This window comes from Lepidochelys kempii, chromosome 23 (assembly GCF_965140285.1).
Source record: "Lepidochelys kempii isolate rLepKem1 chromosome 23, rLepKem1.hap1, whole genome shotgun sequence".
In the NCBI taxonomy this organism is placed as follows: domain Eukaryota; kingdom Metazoa; phylum Chordata; order Testudines; family Cheloniidae; genus Lepidochelys; species Lepidochelys kempii.
The window spans coordinates 15,576,387-15,596,303 of NC_136402.1; the positions used below are offsets into that span (position 1 = coordinate 15,576,387).

Consider the following 19,917-nt stretch of genomic DNA (forward strand, 5'->3'; position numbering starts at 1 on the left):
GGAAGGGGAATGGGGGAGAGCGGGATGGGGATGGCTCCCCCCTCACAGAGACGGGGTCGGCGTATGGGGGTGTGTGAATGGATTTGCTTTTCGGCCAAAACTCCAGCTGAGCTGGGGCACCTCTGGCTGGCTGGGAGGGAGGGGGTGAGCCGGGAATGGAGCCCCCTGACCCCCAGCTTTCTCCCGCCCTGCAGCCAATGGCGTATAAACAAAGCCTGTGTCATGTCCCTCTCTCGGGGCCTGGCCACATAACCACTGACAGGGTCTCCTCCAGCTCGGGGGCAGGGTCTCTGTGGGGGCATTAGAAGGTCCCTGGGTCTCTCCTGGCTGGTGACCCGTTGGGGGCCTGGGATGGAATTTCTCTTCCTCCTGTTTTCTTTTGAACCTGGTTGATTTTATTCACATGCTGAGAAAAGCCCCTTCGAACCAGGCGTTACAGCGTAAACCCGTCATCACCGCTCAGCTAGGGCTCAAGGGGCAGGAAATCCAGGTGTCCCCCATCACGCCCGCTCCTCACACGGTGCCACGGCTCGTGTCACAGGTGGGCAGCTTGGCAGGCTGAGCGGGAAGGCTGCAGAGTCAAACCCTCCAGCACCAGGAAATGCCACAGTTATGGTTTTCTGAACGACCTTAACTGTGCTCCCTCATGCAGGTCCATTACAAAGCCAGCCTTCAATTGCACGATCATGTATTAACATTACCTACATGGGTCACCAGCCGGGCTTGAACCCAGAATGAAAAGGGGATGGAATTTTCATGGCAATCGTGGTCAGTGGCAGATTGAAGACCAGACCTCGTGGGCGCCCGGCTCTCAGCCTGAGGCACCTTCCTCAAGGCTGCAGGGTGCGTTGCGGGTGACCTGTCCCCCCTCTCCACAGAGACACAGACAAGCTGGGAGCTACATGATGCATGGCCAGGCTGACGGTACCTGGGTTTCTTGGGTTTTGAAGGGACCTCTGCTTACTTTCAATGCACTAGATTTCACCTGCAGATTAGAGACAACATGTGATGGACGCAGGAAGAGACGAGACATCGTCGACTTCCTGTAGCAGCAGCCAGCAGCTGAGTTCCTTATTTGGGTCTCGGTGGAGCTGGACACTAGGGTGTTGGCGGCTGTGCGGAGGGGCCACTCACTGCCCCCATCATGGCATCTGCTCTCACCGTCCTCCTCCTTGGTGAGTATCGGAGACAGCCAGGGCTTGTGTCCATGGGGTAGGGGGATCTGAGACCAGGGCGTGTGTCCATGGGAAGGGGGGGAAATCTGAGACCAGGACATGTGTCCATGGTGGGGGTTGTGAAACCAGGGTGTGTGCCCATTGTGGGGGTGGGATCTGAGACCACGGTGTAGGATCCAGCTGTTCTGGGATCTGGTCCCTAATGGCCCATCTCCTTTCCAGGCTGCTGGCTGGCCGGGCGGAGCGGGGTGTCTGGACGTGAGTATCTGTGGGGAATGGGGCAGCTGGGGGAATTTCCACATGAAGGACGAGGAACATGGGTGGGGGTGAGGGGTGCAGATCCCACAAAGAGATGATCCTGTCAGACCCATGCTCCCTTCCACACCCGGAAGTGGGGACTGAGACCTCGCCCCGCTCATTACAGGGATGGGCAGCACACAGGGAGAATTTGCCTGCCCTCAAAGCTCTTCCCTCCAGGAAATACAGAGTGAAGCCACCAGCCACCCCGCAGCACCCCTGTCATTGTTCCTTCCCCACTCTGAACTCTAGGGTACAGATGTGGGGACCTGCATGAAAACCTCCTAAACTTACTTTTACCAGCTTAGGTTAAAACTTCCCCAAGGTACAAACTATTTTATCCTTCACCCTTGGACTTCCACTGCCACCACCAAACTTTTATCTGGGTTTATTTATTAGGAAAGCGTTGGATTTTGGGGGGAAAGACGTTTCCAAACAACGCTTTCCTAATAAATAAAGACCCGTGTGCAGCCCCCTTTCCCGTGTGGGAACTGTACATGGTGGCTGCTCAGAAGCGGCCTGAAAACAGCTGCTGTGGGGAGACCCCCAAGGATTCCCGGGCAGCAGCAGAAGTGGGGGCAGCTCAAGCCTGGGGCGGGATTTTTTTGTGGTGGGGAGAGAAAGAAAACAGCCGGGGACAGCGGCTCCTGCCTACACCCCCAGCGCTCCTGGGGGAAAGGGCTGGTAGAGTTTGGAGGGAGGCTGCCCAGTGCCGGGAGAGAGACACCAGCAGCCAGCGAGGGAGCAACCGGCACCAGAAATGAAGGGACCCAGCGAGTGGGGAGCCAGTGGAAAGGCACCTGGTGGCCAAGCTGTGTCGTTGAAGGGCGCCCGGCAGAGAGCTGGCAGGGAGAGAGTCCCGTTGAGTAGGGGCAGAGATGGCAGGAACAGGGGGAGGCAGACAGAGGAAAGACAGAGGCAGGAGGGAGGAAGTTACTGGAAGAACTGGGCAGTGAAACACGAAGAAAAAAGAGTCGTAAGATATTGTTAGAAAACCACAAGAGAAGTAAAGCACGAATGAAATGTGACAGAAATAATCTCTGAGTATAGAGAAACGGGCTGAAGAAAAGAGGAGGAAGTGAGCTGTAGCGAAAGTAAAGCCAATAGTATGGACAAAACATCCACCCAGCACCTTCAGGTGCAGCGACAGGACCAGAGAAATGGTCAGAGAGCAAAGGAACTCTAGAAAAAGCAGTGGAGGGACAGTTGTTCAATTGAGAAGCCGACCCATCGCCTGGAGAAACAGCTGCAGGTATCTGAGCTGGAACCCAGGACAGCCAACAGAGACGGGGCAAGGGGATGGCTCAAGATACAACAAACCAGCCTAAGAACAGAGAAACCGCGAAGGGAACGTAGCGCGGGCGGGTTCTGGCCCTGGTGCCTTGGACGTTCGAACTCCAGATCCTGGTGCTCCATGAAAGTAAATTGTTGCCCATAACATGGGTTGAATTCAGCCAATGGTAGTTCCTGTTCAGACGAGCTCAGCAATAGTTCCCAGTGTGACCCTACTGTGACGATGCTGGTTCTGGCGGGACCCAACGGAGCGCGCCAATTCAGGACAAATTGCTTAAAGCAGGTCAGTTACAGCCCAAGGCACCTCTAAGGCACCTCTAAGGCAAACCAAACCAGCCAGGCAGAGTAGACTTTGGTCTCACCCCACTGGCTAACCACAAGTCACACAAGCCATGCCCTTAAACACTCCAGTTTCCCAGTATCTCCACCAGTCGTTATGAGGATGAATGGTTATGAAAACCAAGACCCCAGTGAAAGAAAAGAGGTTCTCTCGATCCCAAAGGACCAAGCCTCAGACCCCAGTCAATATACAAAGCAGATCTTACCCACAAATCACGCTGTTGCCAACCCTTTAGAATCTAAAATCTAAAGGTTAATTCATAAAAGGAGAAAGATAGAGCTGAGAGCGAGAAGTGGTTAAATGGAGTCAATGACATCCAGTGATGGCAAAGTTCTTGGTTCAGGCTTGTTGCAGTGATGGCAGAAACTGCAGGTTCAAAGCAAGTCTCTGGAGAACATCCCCTGCTGGGATGGGTCATCGGTCTTTGGTTCAAAGCTTCAGTGTAGCAAAGTCCCGCCAGAGGTGTGAAGCAGGACTGAAGACAAGATGGAGACATCAGCCCTTTATAGTCTTTTCCAGGTGTAAGAACCCCTCTTTGTTCTTACTGTGGAAAATTACAGCAAAATGGAGTTTGGCGTCACATGGGCAAGTCCCGGCCTATCTTGCTGAGTCCCAAGGCGTGTCTGCCTTCTCTCAATGGGTCACTTGTGTCGCTGATGGTCCTTAATGGGCCATCCCGCAGGCTAGGCAGAGCTGACACCAGCTTGTCTGGGGCGTCACCCAGAAGCACAGCATAAGTTTGAAATGCAGACAGGATAGAGCCAATATTCATAACTTCAACTACAAAATGATACACACATATAGACAGCATATTCCTAACCCACAAACCATCACCTTGTCTTAGACACCTCATTTGACCCCCTTTATATAAGATTTGATGCCACTAGAGGACCTGGGCTGCAACGATGATCTATACGGTCCCAGATTATGTCAATAATGTCACATCTACACAGCAGCTCCTGCTACACCAGCGAACTCTGATTCACTTGTGATTATTCCCCACTGAACTGATTTCTCCTTCCCCAGCTGATGCAGATAAAACGCAATTGGCCTCTAGGTCGCCTCGGCCCCTCCTTGCCCTGCCCCAGCCACCCCTCCATGGGCTCCTGGAAGATGGATCCGCGCCGTTGCCCTGCTGAGGGGTGGGGGGCCCCCGGGGCTCTTGTGTCACTAGCCCAGCTCTCTCGGTCTTGGATTTGGGAGAAAAACATCCAGGAGACTCTCTCCCTGCAGCCCCCTGTCTCGGCCTCATCACTCGGGCCGGGCTGCGGGGACGGGGTGCAGTGACCATGCCGGGGTCTGTGTCTCACGGCCTGTCTCCTCCTGCCCCATGGAGCTGGTGATAGCAGGTGAGGGGCCTGGCTCAGCATCCCTGCTCCCAGCTCCACCCCCAGCTGGGCACTCACGGGGTCTCAAACTGAGTCTGGGCTGTTGGAATTAGGACCCCCTGGTTCGATACAGCCCCGTTGGGCAGACGAGCTCACCTGTACCTCTGTAGAAACAGGGACGTTCCTCCTCCGAAATAGGGACAGCCACGCCCAGACCTGCTCCGCAGTGACTCCAAGGGTGAATGGCACCTGGCTGGGGCGGGGACTGTCTCTGTGTTTGTACAGCTCCGAGCACATGGGGGAGCTGGCCCACGACAGGGGCTTCTAGTAATTAATACTAGTCAGTAATGATTTTGGTTCCGGCTGCTGTGGAGCCAGGCAGGGATTGTATCTGCGCTCAGGGTCTTGCTGGGCCGATCTTTCCCATTCTGGGATCCCCAGGGTGCTGAGCTGTCCCGAGTCCCTGGGTCCCATCCTCTCCCCAGGGACACCAGCTCAGCCCAGGAAAGAGCCGCGATTGCAGTTTGGGGGAAGGAGAGGTTCCCTGTATAACCAACCACATAGACCAGGACTCCAGCTTTCTCTCCGCTGTGCCCTGCCCCTGACAGACGCTGGTTCTATTCCCGCAGGGGGAACCCAACTGACTCAGCCGGGAACGACGCTGGCTCCCACCCGCCCAGGCAGCACGGGACCAGGTAGCAGTACTGGGGGCAGGAAATCGCCATCAACCCCCCCAGAAGCAGGTTTGTGCAGCCCAAGGAGCCACCCTGAGGGGGAGCCATGAGGGGCTGTCTGCTTGGGACAGGGGCAGATCCCCAAAGCGAATGCCCCATCTGAAACCTCCCCCCCCAGATTCATTTCATATGTGGGGGGGAGGGTGTCACTGGAAAGATGCCAGATTAGCTTGGTGGGGACAGGGCCTGGGAGAGCTTCCCCGCAACGGAGAACCCCACCCCGGCGGTCCCACAGACGGGGGAGATGGAGGAGGCTACAGCTGCCAATATAGCACCAAGTGGGACTCGCCCGTCTGGTCCGAGCCCAGCGACCCTGTGCAGCTGGTGGTAGCAGGTGAGGGTCCTGGCTCGGCGTCCCCGCACGCAGCCCCTCCCACAGCCGGACCCTCAGGGGTCTTGGCCCCAGTGGGATGCTCAGGGCCAGGCTCTGGCCTGAGCCCTGGACCCAGCAGAAGGGACCCCCCGGTGGGGAGCGGGGACAGAGTCACTGGGGGGTTCCCCAGCTAGGGGGCGGCAGCAGCCGCTGGAGTTTCAGGGCTGATGGCTCGGAGCTCGGTTCCCTCCCTCCCCCATCCCAGCCCATGCTCATTTGCATCCCTTTGAGGGAACTGACCCAGCTGGGCCCCAGCAGCCAGACCCCCCACCTCCCCACCGAGCCAGCGGGAGAAGGTGAGCGGGAGAAATGGAACAATTCATCCCCCAGGGAACAGGGCTCCCCACTCAGATGCCCACGGGGCTTTCGGGCCGTTTGGAGGGGGCTGGTCCCTGCAGACAGAACTGATGGGTTCAATTCTTCTATATAGAGGGTGATGAATAGATCCATGGGGAAGGACGGCCAAGGGTCGGATGTGGGTCCTTGGGAACATAGGGCGGTGGACAGATGGGAGCACGTCTGGTGACGAATAGAAAGATGGACTAAAACCTTGTCTACATGATAACTGGACCCAAATGTTGAATCCTGTGTGGTTCCCAACCCCCCCGGTGATCTCAGAGCGAGTCTGGGCTGTCGGAATTCGTGCCCCCTGGGTCAATACAGCCTCGTTGGGCAGACGAGCTCACCTGTACCTCTGTAGACACAGGGACGTTCCTCCTCCGAAATAGGGACAGCCACACCCAGACCTGCTCCGCAGTGACTCCAAGGGTGAATGGCACCTGGCTGGGGCGGGGACTGTCTCTGTCTCTGTGTTTGTACAGCTCCGAGCACATGGGGGAGCTGGCCCAAGACAGGGGCTTCTGGTAATTAATACTAGTCAGTAATGATTTTGGTTCCAGCCGCTGTGGAGCCAGGCAGGGCCTGTATCTGCGCTCAGGGTCTTGCTGGGCCGATCTTTCCCATTCTGGGATCCCCAGGGTGCTGAGCTGGCCCGAGTCCCTGGGTCCCAACCTCTCCCCAGGGACGCCAGCTCAGCCCCGGGAAGAGCCTCGATTGCTGCTTGGGGGAACCATAGAATCATAGAATATCAGCATTGGAAGGGATCTCAGGAGGTCATCTAGTCCAACCCCCTTCTCAAAGCAGGACCCATCCCCAGTTAAATCATCCCAGCCAGGGCTTTGTCAAGCCTGACCTTAAAAACCTCTAAGGAAGGAGATTCTACCACCTCCCTAGGTAACGCATTCCAGTGTTTCACCACCCTCATAGTGAAAAAGTTTTTCCTAATATCCAACCTAAACCTCCCCCACTGCAACTTGAGACCATTACTCCTCGTTCTGTCCTCTGCTACCATTGAGAACAGTCTAGATCCATCCTCTTTGGACCCCCTTTCAGGTAGTTGAAAGCAGCTATCAAATCCCCCCTCATTCTTCTCTTCTGCAGGCTAAACAATCCCAGCTCCCTCAGCCTCTCCTCATAACTCATGTGTTCCAGACCCCTAATCATTTTTGTTGCCCTTCACTGGATTCTCTCCAATTTATCCACATCCTTCTTGTAGTGTGGGGCCCAAAACTGGACACAGTACTCCAGATGAGGCCTCACCAATGTCGAATAGAGGGGAACGATCACGTCCCTCGATCTGCTCGCTATGCCCCTACTTATACATCCCAAAATGCCATTGGCCTTCTTGGCAACAAGGGCACACTGCTGACTCATATCCAGCTTCTCGTCCACTGTAACCCCTAGGTCCTTTTCCGCAGAACTGCTGCCTAGCCATTCGGTCCCTAGTCTGTAGCTGTGCATTGGGTTCTTCCGTCCTAAGTGCAGGACCCTGCACTTATCCTTATTGAACCTCATCAGATTTCTTTTGGCCCAATCCTCCAATTTGTCTAGGTCCCTCTGTATCCTGTCCCTGCCCTCCAGCATATTTACCACTCTTCCCAGTTTAGTATCATCCGCAAATTTGCTGAGAGTGCAATCCACACCATCCTCCAGATCATTTATGAAGATATTGAACAAAACCGGCCCCAGGACCGACCCCTGGGGCACTCCACTTGACACCGGCTGCCAACTAGACATGGAGCCATTGATCACTACCTGTTGAGCCCGACAATCTAGCCAACTTTCTACCCACCTTATAGTGCATTCATCTAGCCTGTACTTCTTTAACTTGCTGACAAGAATACTGTGGGAGACCATGTCAAAAGCTTTGCTAAAGTCAAGAAACAATACATCCACTGCTTCCCCTTCATCCACAGAACCAGTAATCTCGTCATAGAAGGCGATTAGATTAGTCAGGCATGACCTTCCCTTGGTGAATCCATGCTGACTGTTACTGATCACTTTCCTCTCCTCTAAGTGCTTCAGGATTGATTCTTTGAGGACTTGCTCCATGATTTTTCCGGGGACTGAGGTGAGGCTGACTGGCCTGTAGTTCCCAGGATCCTCCTTCTTCCCTTTTTTAAAGATTGGCACTACATTAGCCTTTTTCCAGTCATCCGGGACTTCCCCGGTTCGCCACGAGTTTTCAAAGATAATGGCCAATGGCTCTGCAATCACAGCCGCCAGTTCCTTTCGCACTCTCGGATGCAACTCGTCCGGCCCCATGGACTTGTGCACCATGGGAGGAGAGGTTCCCTGTATAACCAACCACATAGACCAGGACTCCAGCTTTCTCTCCGCTGTGCCCCACCCCTGACAGACGCTGGTTCTATTCCCGCAGGGGGAACCCAACTGACTCAGCTGGGAACGACGCTGGCTCCCACCCGCCCAGGCAGCACGGGACCAGGTAGCAGTACTGGGGGCAGGAAATCGCCGTCAACCCCCCCAGAAGCAGGTTTGTGCAGCCCAAGAAGCCGCCCTGAGGGGGAGCCATGAGGGGCTGTCTGCTTGGGACAGGGGCAGATCCCCAAAGCAAATGCCCCATCTGAAACCTCCCCCCCAGATTCATTTCATATGTTGGGGGGAGGGTGTCACTGGAAAGATGCCAGATTAGCTTGGTGGGGACAGGGCCTGGGAGAGCTTCCCCGCAACGGAGAGCCTCACCGCAGGGGTCCCACAGACGGGGGAGATGGAGGAGGCTACAGCTGCCAATATAGCACCAAGTGGGACTCGCCCGTCTGGTCCGAGCCCAGCGACCCTGTGCAGCTGGTGGTAGCAGGTGAGGGTCCTGGCTCGGCGTCCCCGCACGCAGCCCCTCCCACAGCTGGACCCTCAGGGGGTCTTGGCCCCAGTGGGATGCTCAGGGCCAGGCTCTGGCCTGAGCCCTGGACCCAGCAGAAGGGACCCCCCGGTGGGGAGCGGGGACAGAGTCACTGCGGGGTTCCCCAGCCAGGGGGTGGCAGCAGCCGCTGGAGTTTCAGGGCTGATGGCTCGGAGCTCGGTTCCCTCCCTCCCCCATCCCAGCCCATGCTCGTTTGCATCCCATTGAGGGAACTGACCCAGCTGGGCGCCAGCAGCCGTACCCCCCACCCCACCACGGAGCCAGCGGGAGAAGGTGAGCGGGAGAAATGGAACAATTCATCCCCCAGGGAACAGGGCTCCCCGCTCAGATGCCCACGGGGTCTTCGGGCCGTTTGGAGGGGGCTGGTCCCTGCAGACAGAACTGATGGGTTCAATTCTTCTGTATAGAGGGTGATGGACAGATCCACGGGGACGGCCGGCCACGGGTCGGTGGGGATGTGGGTCCTTGGGAACATAGGGCAGTGGACGGATGGGAGCACGTCTGGTGAGGGATAGAAAGATGGACTAAGACCTTGTCTACGTGATAACTGGACCCAAATGTTGAATCCTGTGTCGTTCCCAACCCCCACTGGTGATCTCAGAGTGAGTCTGGGCTGTCGGAATTCGCGCCCCCTGGGTTCATACAGCCTCGTTGGGCAGACGAGCTCACCTGTACCTCTGTAGACACAGGGACGTTCCTCCTCTGAAATAGGGACAGCCACGCCCAGACCTGCTCCGCAGTGACTCCAAGGGTGAATGGCACCTGGCTGGGGCGGGGACTGTCTCTGTGTTTGTACAGCTCCGAGCACATGGGGTAGCTGGCCCACGACAGGGGCTTCTGGTAATTAATACTAGTCAGTAATGATTTTGGTTCCAGCCGCTGTGGAGCCAGGCAGGGCCTGTATCTGCGCTCAGGGTCTTGCTGGGCCGATCTTTCCCATTCTGGGATCCCCAGGGTGCTGAGCTGGCCCGAGTCCCTGGGTCCCATCCTCTCCCCAGGGACGCCAGCTCAGCACCGGGAAGAGCCTCGATTGCTGCTTGGGGGAATCATAGAATCATAGAATATCAGGGTTGGAAGGGATCTCAGGAGGTCATCTAGTCCAACCCCCTGCTCAAAGCAGGACTGATCCCCAACTAAATCATCCCAGCCAGGGCTTTGTCAAGCCTGACCTTAAAAACTTCTAAGGAAGGAGATTCTACCACCTCCCTAGGTAACGCATTCCAGTGTTTCACCACCCTCCTAGTGAAGAAGTTTTTCCTAATATCCAACCTAAACCTCCCCCATAGAATCATAGAATCATAGAATATCAGGGTTGGAAGGGACCCCAGAAGGTCATCTAGTCCAACCCCCTGCTCAAAGCAGGACCAATTCCCAGTTAAATCATCCCAGCCAGGGCTTTGTCAAGCCTGACCTTAAAAACCTCTAAGGAAGGAGATTCTACCACCTCCCTAGGTAACGCATTCCAGTGTTTCACCACCCTCTTAGTGAAAAAGTTTTTCCTAATATCCAATCTAAACCTCCCCCACTGCAACTTGAGACCATTACTCCTCGTTCTGTCATCTGCTACCATTGAGAACAGTCTAGAGCCATCCTCTTTGGAACCCCCTTTCAGGTAGTTGAAAGCAGCTATCAAATCCCCCCTCATTCTTCTCTTCTGCAGGCTAAACAATCCCAGCTCCCTCAGCCTCTCCTCATAACTCATGTGTTCCAGTCCCCTAATCATTTTTGTTGCCCTTCGCTGGACTCTCTCCAATTTATCCACATCCTTCTTGAAGTGTGGGGCCCAAAACTGGACACAGTACTCCAGATGAGGCCTCACCAATGTCGAATAGAGGGGAACGATCACGTCCCTCGATCTGCTCGCTATGCCCCTACTTATACATCCCAAAATGCCATTGGCCTTCTTGGCAACAAGGGCACACTGCTGACTCATATCCAGCTTCTCGTCCACTGTCACCCCTAGGTCCTTTTCCGCAGAACTGCTGCCTAGCCATTCGGTCCCTAGTCTGTAGCTGTGCATTGGGTTCTTCCGTCCTAAGTGCAGGACCCTGCACTTATCCTTATTGAACCTCATCAGATTCCTTTTGGCCCAATCTTCCAATTGGTCTAGGTCCTTCTGTATCCTATCCCTCCCCTCCAGCGTATCTACCACTCCTCCCAGTTTAGTATCATCCGCAAATTTGCTGAGAGTGCAATCCACACCATCCTCCAGATCATTTATGAAGATATTGAATAAAACCGGCCCCAGGACCGACCCCTGGGGCACTCCACTTGATACCGGCTGCCAACTAGACATGGAGCCATTGATCACTACCCGTTGAGCCCGACAATTTAGCCAGCTTTCTACCCACCTTATGGTGCATTCATCCAGCCCATACTTCCTTAACTTGCTGACAAGAATACTATGGGAGACCGTGTCAAAAGCTTTGCTAAAGTCAAGAAACAATACATCCACTGCTTTCCCTTCATCCACAGAACCAGTAATCTCATCATAAAAGGCGATTAGATTAGTCAGGCATGACCTTCCCTTGGTGAATCCATGCTGGCTGTTCCTGATCACTTTCCTCTCATGCAAGTGCTTCAGGATTGATTCTTTGAGGACCTGCTCCATGATTTTTCCAGGGACTGAAGTGAGGCTGACTGGCCTGTAGTTCCCAGGATCCTCCTTCTTCCCTTTTTTAAAGATTGGCACTACATTAGCCTTTTTCCAGTCATCCGGGACTTCCCCCATTCGCCACAAGTTTTCAAAGATAATGGCCAATGGCTCTGCAATCACAGCCGCCAGTTCCTTTCGCACTCTCGGATGCAACTCGTCCGGCCCCATGGACTTGTGCACCATGGGAGGAGAGGTTCCCTGTATAACCAACCACAGAGAGCAGGACTCCAGCTTTCTCTCCGCTGTGCCCCACCCCTGACAGACGCTGGTTCTATTCCCACAGGGGGAACCAAACTGACTCAGCTGGGAACGACGCTGGCTCCCACCCGCCCAGGCAGCACAGGACCAGGTAGCAGTACTGGGGGCAGGAAATCGCCGTCAACCCCCCCAGAAGCAGGTTTGTGCAGCCCAAGGAGCCGCCCTGAGGGGGAACCACGAGGGGCTGTCTGCTTGGGACAGGGGCAGATCCCCAAAGCAAATGCCCCATCTGAAACCTCCCCCCAAAGATTCATTTCATATGTGGGGGGGAGGGTGTCACTGGAAAGATGCCAGATTAGCTTGGTGGGGACAGGGCCTGGGAGAGCTTCCCCGCAACGGAGAGCCTCACCGCGGGGGTCCCACAGACGGGGGAGATGGAGGAGGCTACAGCTGCCAATATAGCACCAAGTGGGACTCGCCCATCTGGTCCGAGCCCAGCGACCCTGTGCAGCTGGTGGTAGCAGGTGAGGGTCCTGGCTCGGCGTCCCCGCACGCAGCCCCTCCCACAGCCGGACCCTCAGGGGTCTTGGCCCCAGTGGGATGCTCAGGGCCAGGCTCTGGCCTGAGCCCTGGACCCAGCAGAAGGGACCCCCCGGTGGGGAGCGGGGACAGAGTCACTGCGGGGTTCCCCAGCCAGGGGGTGGCAGCAGCCGCTGGAGTTTCAGGGCTGATGGCTCGGGGCTCGGTTCCCTCCCTCCCCCATCCCAGCCCATGCTCGTTTGCATCCCATTGAGGGAACTGACCCAGCTGGGCGCCAGCAGCCGTACCCCCCACCCCACCATGGAGCCAGCGGGAGAAGGTGAGCGGGAGAAATGGAACAATTCATCTCCCAGAGAACAGGGCTCCCCGCTCAGATGCCCACGGGGTCTTCAGGCCGTTTGGAGGGGGCTGGTCCCTGCAGACAGAACTGATGGGTTCAATTCTTCTATATAGAGGGTGATGGACAGATCTATGGGGACGGCCGGCCACGGGTCGGTGGGGATGTGGGTCCTTGGGAACATAGGGCAGTGGACGGATGGGAGCACGTCTGGTGAGGGATAGAAAGATGGACTAAGACCTTGTCTACGTGATAACTGGACCCAAATGTTGAATCCTGTGTCGTTCCCAACCCCCCCGGTGATCTCAGAGCGAGTCTGGGCTGTCGGAATTCGCGCCCCCTGGGTTCATACAGCCCCGTTGGGCAGACGAGCTCACCTGTACCTCTGTAGACACAGGGACGTTCCTCCTCTGAAATAGGGACAGCCACGCCCAGACCTGCTCCGCAGTGACTCCAAGGGTGAATGGCACCTGGCTGGGGCGGGGACTGTCTCTGTGTTTGTACAGCTCCGAGCACATAGGGGAGCTGGCCCACGACAGGGGCTTCTAGTAATTAATACTAGTCAGTAATGATTTTGGTTCCGGCCGCTGTGGAGCCAGGCAGGGCCTGTATCTGCGCTCAGGGTCTTGCTGGGCCGATCTTTCCCATTCTGGGATCCCCAGGGTGCTGAGCTGGCCCGAGTCCCTGGGTCCCAACCTCTCCCCAGGGACGCCAGCTCAGCCCCGGGAAGAGCCGCGATTTCAGTTTTGGGGGAGGAGAGGTTCCCTGTATAACCAACCACATAGACCAGGACTCCAGCTTTCTCTCCGCTGTGCCCCGCCCCTGACAGACGCTGGTTCTATTCCCGCAGGAGGAACCCAACTGACTCAGCCGGGAACGACGCTGGCTCCCACCCGCCCAGGCAGCACGGGACCAGGTAGCAGTACTGGGGGCAGGAAATCGCCATCAACCCCCCCAGAAGCAGGTTTGTGCAGCCCAAGGAGCCGCCCTCAGGGGGAGCCACGAGGGGCTGTCTGCTTGGGACAGGGGCAGATCCCCAAAGCGAATGCCCCATCTGAAACCTCCCCCCCCCAGATTCATTTCATACGCGGGGGGGAGGGTGTCACTGGAAAGATGCCAGATTAGCTTGGTGGGGACAGGGCCTGGGAGAGATTCCCCACAACGGAGAACCCCACCCCGGCGGTCCCACAGACGGGGGAGATGGAGGAGGCTACAGCTGCCAATATAGCACCAAGTGGGACTCGCCCGTCTGGTCCAAGCCCAGCGACCCTGTGCAGCTGGTGGTAGCAGGTGAGGGTCCTGGCTCGGCGTCCCCACAGGCAGCCCCTCCCACAGCCGGACCCTCAGGGGTCTTGGCCCCAGTGGGATGCTCAGGGCCAGGCTCTGGCCTGAGCCCTGGACCCAGCAGAAGGGACCCCCCGGTGGGGAGCGAGGACAGAGTCACTGGGGGGTTCCCGAGCCAGGGGGCGGCAGCAGCCGCTGGAGTTTCAGGGCTGATGGCTCGGAGCTCGGTTCCCTCCCTCCCCCATCCCAGCCCATGCTCGTTTGCATCCCATTGAGGGAACTGACCCAGCTGGGCGCCAGCAGCCGTACCCCCCACCCCACCACGGAGCCAGCGGGAGAAGGTGAGCGGGAGAAATGGAACAATTCATCTCCCAGAGAACAGGGCTCCCCGCTCAGATGCCCACGGGGCCTTCGGGCCGTTTGGAGGGGGCTGGTCCCTGCAGACAGAACTGATGGGTTCAATTCTTCTATATAGAGGGTGACGAATAGATCCATGGGGACGGACAGCCAAGGGTCGGTGGGGATGTGGGTCCTTGGGAACATAGGGCGGTGGACAGATGGGAGCACGTCTGGTGACGGATAGAAAGATGGTCTAAGACCTTGTCTACATGATAACTGGACCCAAATGTTGAATCCTGTGTGGTTCCCAACCCCCCCGGTGATCTCAGAGCGAGTCTGGGCTGTCGGAATTCGCGCCCCCTGGGTCGATACAGCCCCGTTGGGCAGACGAGCTCACCGGTACCTCTGTAGACACAGGGACGTTCCTCCTCCGAAATAGGGACAGCCACGCCCAGACCTGCTCCGCAGTGACTCCAGGGGGGAATGGCACCTGGCTGCGGGGGGGACTGTCTCTGTGTCATTTGTCCGTACAGAGATAGGCCAGGGGGCAGAAACGGGGGCGGGGCAGAGACCTAGGGGGACATTGGAAGGGGGTGGGGGATGTGTATGGGGAAGCAGAGACAGGCCATGGGTTAGAATGGGGGGGATGCGGACGAGGGGACATGGGACGGGGTGGTGTTAGGGGGAAGTGAATGGAGGAGAGAACTCAGGCTAGGGGGCTGAGGGGCCGAATGCATGAACGTCTGGGGTGGGGGGTGAAGGGCAAAGGAGCTGGGGAGCCAGCGCTGGGGCATGTGCCGGAGGGGGGCGGGAGGTGGCAGTTTCTCTTGAGCTCTGTCCCTATGTTCTTGCCCCCTTCCCTTTCTGGGGGGCTGGTCGGCTTCCCCCCTCCCCATGTCTCTTTTGCAGCATCCTGAGGGGGGAGAGGGAAACTTGGCTCAGCCGTCGGCCCCTGTGAGCTCTGCCCCGGGCCCTGAGCCGTGCAGACCCACTGCCCCGGGGATGGGCTGGGGAAGAGACACGGGGCCTTTCACCGCTAGGGGGCTGCCTCTAATCTGTGTCCTTTTCTCTAAGCACCAGACCCCACCCCCCCAACCAGAGCCAGGGAGAGAACCCAGGAGTCCTGCCTCCCAGCCACTCCCTCCCCCCAATCACTAGACCCCCATTCCCCTCCCAGAGCCGGGGTATATAAACAGGGTAGGTGCCGGGCATCAGGTTTACGCAGAGTTTCACTGTCAGTAGCAGAAACACCAAGTGAGCGCCGCGTCGGGGCAGACTTCCCCTTTCGCGGATTTATCGGCGGCTCCTTTAACAATTCAGGATCTACATTTCTCTCTCCCTCTCCTGCTCACGGGGAACAGAAACCACAACCCCCACCCCCCTGTCCCGTCTCTGTGCCGCATTGCTCGCCTGAGAATAGCGCCGGTCGCTGTTACGCGGATGTAGTCGTCGGATTTGTTGTTTGTATTTTACATAACCCTTCTGCCTGTCAGAACTGGCAGCAACAAGGGCTGGGTTCAGTATCTAGGGGATCCATTCCAATAACAGAATGCAAAACTGGCTCGAGCCCCCACCCAGAGACCTGGGACAAATATATACCACCCCCGCTGGGCGCCTCCAAGAGGCAATCCTTCCCCTCTCGCAAGCACATAGTCTGAGTGTAGCAAAAAGCCTTTTAATAACAGAGAGAAACAATGTGGCATTGTGTTGGGGAAACACCACCAACAGGACTCATAACACAACCCATGAGCAAAAAACCCACCCCAAGCAAATTGGGGCATGTCCTTTCCCTTTGGTTCTTGAGTCCAGGAACCCAAAATCACTCAAAGTCCCAAAAGTCCAACGACCCAAAAGTCTCTGTCCCTGGTCAGGGCAGCCCCAGAGTTCGAAAGTTTATCTGCAGAGTTTTACCTCCCAACCTGGGTGGAGATTGGGGAGGGGGGAGTGGTTTAAGGGGCAGCTTACGTGGTCCAAAGCTGATGGCCCCACCTCTCCATGGGGCTCCGCTCTGCCAGCCACCCCATGAGCTGCTCCAGGCATCCGACAAACTGCTCTGCTCACCATCCTGCAAACTGCTCCGCCATATATCTGCAGGCTCCCCCACTACTTAACGCAACACTCAGTGATTTCAGCTCTTAGTCAGTTTAGCTCTTTGGTGATTTCAGCTTGTAGCAGGGGAGCCTCAGTGCTGGGGCACCATTAGCCCAAAGTGAACTCAGCTCAGCAGCCTGTAACTAGACTCCTAGTAGAATCAAAATTATCTCTGATATTCCACAGTGGAGAGAGGAGGAACTGCAATTAGCATGTAAGGCCCTCACCAGGGACACATACCCCCACATTTTAACACCTGTCCCCAGCCCCTCTCTATTCACCGCGTTTTGGAACCCATGTCCCTTGCCTAGCGAGTGCTACTTAGTTGATGGCGAGTCCCTCCATCAGACCAAAAAGCCAAGTGCAGTTCCACTGTCCTTGATTCCCATAATCAGAGTAATAACAATTTATTCTTCCTGCCCCAATAACAGAGACACTGGGGATCCCACAGCAGCCAAAGTGACCATTTGGGCAGCTATGGCCTCATTCTAGGTGGGGTGGGTGTGCCTATGCAAATGAGATCGGCCCCTGAAGTTCTTTTCCACAACTTGCCACACCTCAGCACCAGATGTCAGGGTGGAGCTCATCCTGACTCTGCTTACATCCAGAATTCCCTTGGTTCTTGCTTCCCCTCCCCCACTGGGGTCTCGGGACCCCCGACCCTCCCCCCAATAGATGTTCTGCTGCTTCTGCCTGCACCCTGGTCCCTAGGGCCCTGGGCACCGCCCGAGTGTTGGGGGCAGCAGGTGATGTACCAGTCTCCCCCCGGCGCACATTTCCTGGCTGTGTTTGGCAGTAGCCAAGATACCCTAGGGATGGGCTCACTGCACAGCAGACAGGCCAGGGCAAAGGTACCTGTGGGGGTGGACAGAGGGGTCCTATGGGGACAGGGAGCTGGGGTGGTTCCCTGTTGTGGGGGGCTAAGACCCTGAGGCTCTGATTGTCCTAATCCCCTGGCCTGGTCCTGGGGTGTCTCAGGGGCAGTTCGTCCACCTGGGAGCTCCCTTCCCAGGGACTCTGAGGCTCAGGCCCCTCGGGGCAGCAGGACGCGGTCTCCCTTGAGGGGGTCTGGCCCCAGGGGGGCCCCAGAGCCGCAGTGCCTGGGAGACTCCCAGAGCAGTGCCAGCTGCTGATCTCCCTGTTCGCGCCACCAAGTGACTCTTCCCTTCTCCCAGGAGCAGCAGCCCCCCTGGATTTCACCAACGCCAACATCGCCCGCCTGGTGCTGGGCACCGTGGTCCTGCTTATCCTGGGGCTTATCCTGGACCTAGCTGTGCAGGGAAGAGAATCTCCCAGGGGATGAGCCGCTTCCCCGTCGGGTGCTGAGACTCCAGCACAAACTCCCCTACCCCCCAAACACCCCTGCCTCGGAGAATCCCGCCCCGCAACAGCTCCCGACCTGACAACAGCTTCCCAGGATTGAAACCTCGATGTCATGTGTGACGTTTCACTCCATATGTTTATGGAAAAATGCTTATGGGTGTAAATATAATGTAACCGGAATATGCTTTATGCAAAAGGTCTCTTGTAAGGTGTCAAGGTTCCTTCCCCACTCTGAACTCTAGGGTACAGATGGGGGGACCTGCATGAAAACCTCCTAAGCTTACTTTTACCAGCTTAGGTTAAAACTTCCCCAAGGTACAAAATTATTTTACCCTTGGATTTCCACTGCCACCAAGAAACTTTATCTGGGTTTACGGGAAACGTGGTTTGGACACATCTTTCCCCCCAAAATCCTCCCAACCCTTGCACCCCACTTCCTGGGGAAGGTTTGGTAAAAATCCTCACCAATTTGCATAAGTGACCACAGACCCAAACCCTTGGATCTTAGAACAATGAAAAAGCATTCAGTTTTCTTACAAGAAGACTTTTAATAGAAGTAAAGGAATCACCTCTGTAAAATCAGGATGGTAGATACCTTACAGGGTAATCAGATTCAAAATATAGAGAATCCCTCTAGGCAAAACCTTAAGTTACAAAAAAGACACACAGACAGGAATAGTCATTCTATTCAGCACAGTTCTTTTCTCAGCCATTTCAAGAAATCAGAATCTAACACATACCTAGCTAGATTACTTACTAAAAGTTCTAAGACTCCATTCCTGTTCTGTCCCCGGCAAAAGCAGCATACAGACAGACACAGACCCTTTGTTTTTCTCCCTCCCCCCAGCTTTTGAAAGTATCTTGTCTCCTCATTGGTCATTTTGGTCAGGTGCCAGCGAGGTTAAGGTGGGTACCCACCTATCCCAGCCATTTTGGGTACCCACCCTAACCTCGCTGGCACCTGACCAAAATGACCAATGAGGAGACAAGATACTTAAGCTTAGGAGGTTTTCAGTCATTTTGGTCAGGTGCCAGCGAGGTTAGGGTGGGTACCCACCTATCCCAGCCATTTAGCGGGATAGGTGGGTACCCAGAGAGAGACCAAGGATTCCCGCCTTGGGCTAAAGCTATAAAAGGGGGTGGAACAGAACAAAGGCAGTCAGTCGTGAGAAATGCCCTAGTTATCACCTGAGCTGGAACTAACAAGGACTGTACCAGGGGAAAAGATTGGGCCCAGACTAGGAAGGAGTCTACTCTGTGAAAGAAGCTTTTTGGAACATCTCTGAGGGTGAGATTTACCTGTATTCAGTTTCTTAAATGTATTAGGCTTATACTTGCGTGTTTTGTTTTATTTTGCTTGGTAACTTACTTTGTTCTCTCTGTTATTACTTGAAACCACTTAAATCCAACTTTTTATACTTAATAAAATCACTTTTGTTTATTAACTGACCCAGAGTAAGTGATTAATACCTGGGGGAGCAAACAGCTGTTTGCATCTCTCTCTATCAGTGTCATAGAGGGTGGACGATTTATGAGTTTACCCTGTATAAGCTTTATACAGAGTAAAATGGGTTTATTTGGGGTTTGCATCTCATTGGGGTCTGGGTGCTGGAGACAGGAAACCTGCTGAATGGCTTTCAGTTGAAGTCTGCAGCTTTGGGGGCATGGTTCAGACCCGGGGTCTGTGTTGCAGAGGCTGGCGTGTCTGGCTCAACAAGGCAGGGTTTTGGAGTCCCAAGCTGGCAGGGAAAACGGGCTCAGAGGTACTTTCAGCACGTCAGGTGACAGTCCCAAGGGGGTCTCTGTAACCAAACCCGTCACAGTGGGACTTTAGCAGCAGCCGCAGCAACGCCGGCTCCAGCCCAGCTCTTCTGGTTCCTCTGCCTGCGCCCCCGCCCCCGCCCCCACCCCCAGGACAGTCACTAGTATCTCCCAGGCCAGCAGGGAGACGCCCAAACCCGGGGGATTTTCCAGCTAGAGACTCGCTCCAGCGAACAGGGCCGGGGCTGGAACAAACCCCTCGTTTCACACGGTGCCTGCCACAGCTCCCCTGGTTCCTGCTCTGCTCGGTCTGTCACAGCCGGTCCCAGGGGTCACTGGGGGGTTTGCCGTGGGGCTGAGCAGGTTGCAGGCTTTGGACCCCGACCCCGGCCCCGGCCCGTGTTTAACCCTGTTCAGTGTGGGGCAGGGGCTGGGGCGTGTTCTCATCTCAGGCCCTTTATTGCGTCTCCATGAACACAAGGTGCAGAGCCATTTAGCCGCCAGTGCTTCTGGGCCCCCCCTTGGCGGGTGTTTGGGGGGATCCAGATGGAGGGAGCCAGGAGTTTAGGGGAACAGGCCAGGCAGGAGATGGGGCTCTTTCCCGTGTAGGTCCCTGACACAGCAAAGC

The 19,917-nt window shown here is 56.0% G+C and overlaps 1 protein-coding gene across 1 annotated transcript; it reads left to right on the forward strand.

Annotated features, from left to right (window-relative positions):
• Window positions 1-1,089: 1,089 nt before the first annotated feature.
• LOC140902285 (uncharacterized) lies at window positions 1,090-18,932 on the forward strand. Its single transcript, XM_078850198.1, has 7 exons — window positions 1,090-1,175; window positions 1,398-1,433; window positions 5,063-5,176; window positions 8,260-8,373; window positions 11,700-11,813; window positions 13,342-13,455; window positions 17,381-18,932. The coding sequence occupies exons 1-7, from the start codon at window positions 1,145-1,147 to the stop codon at window positions 17,506-17,508; spliced, it is 651 nt and encodes a 216-aa protein (XP_078706324.1). The 5' UTR covers window positions 1,090-1,144; the 3' UTR covers window positions 17,509-18,932.
• Window positions 18,933-19,917: the final 985 nt, after the last annotated feature.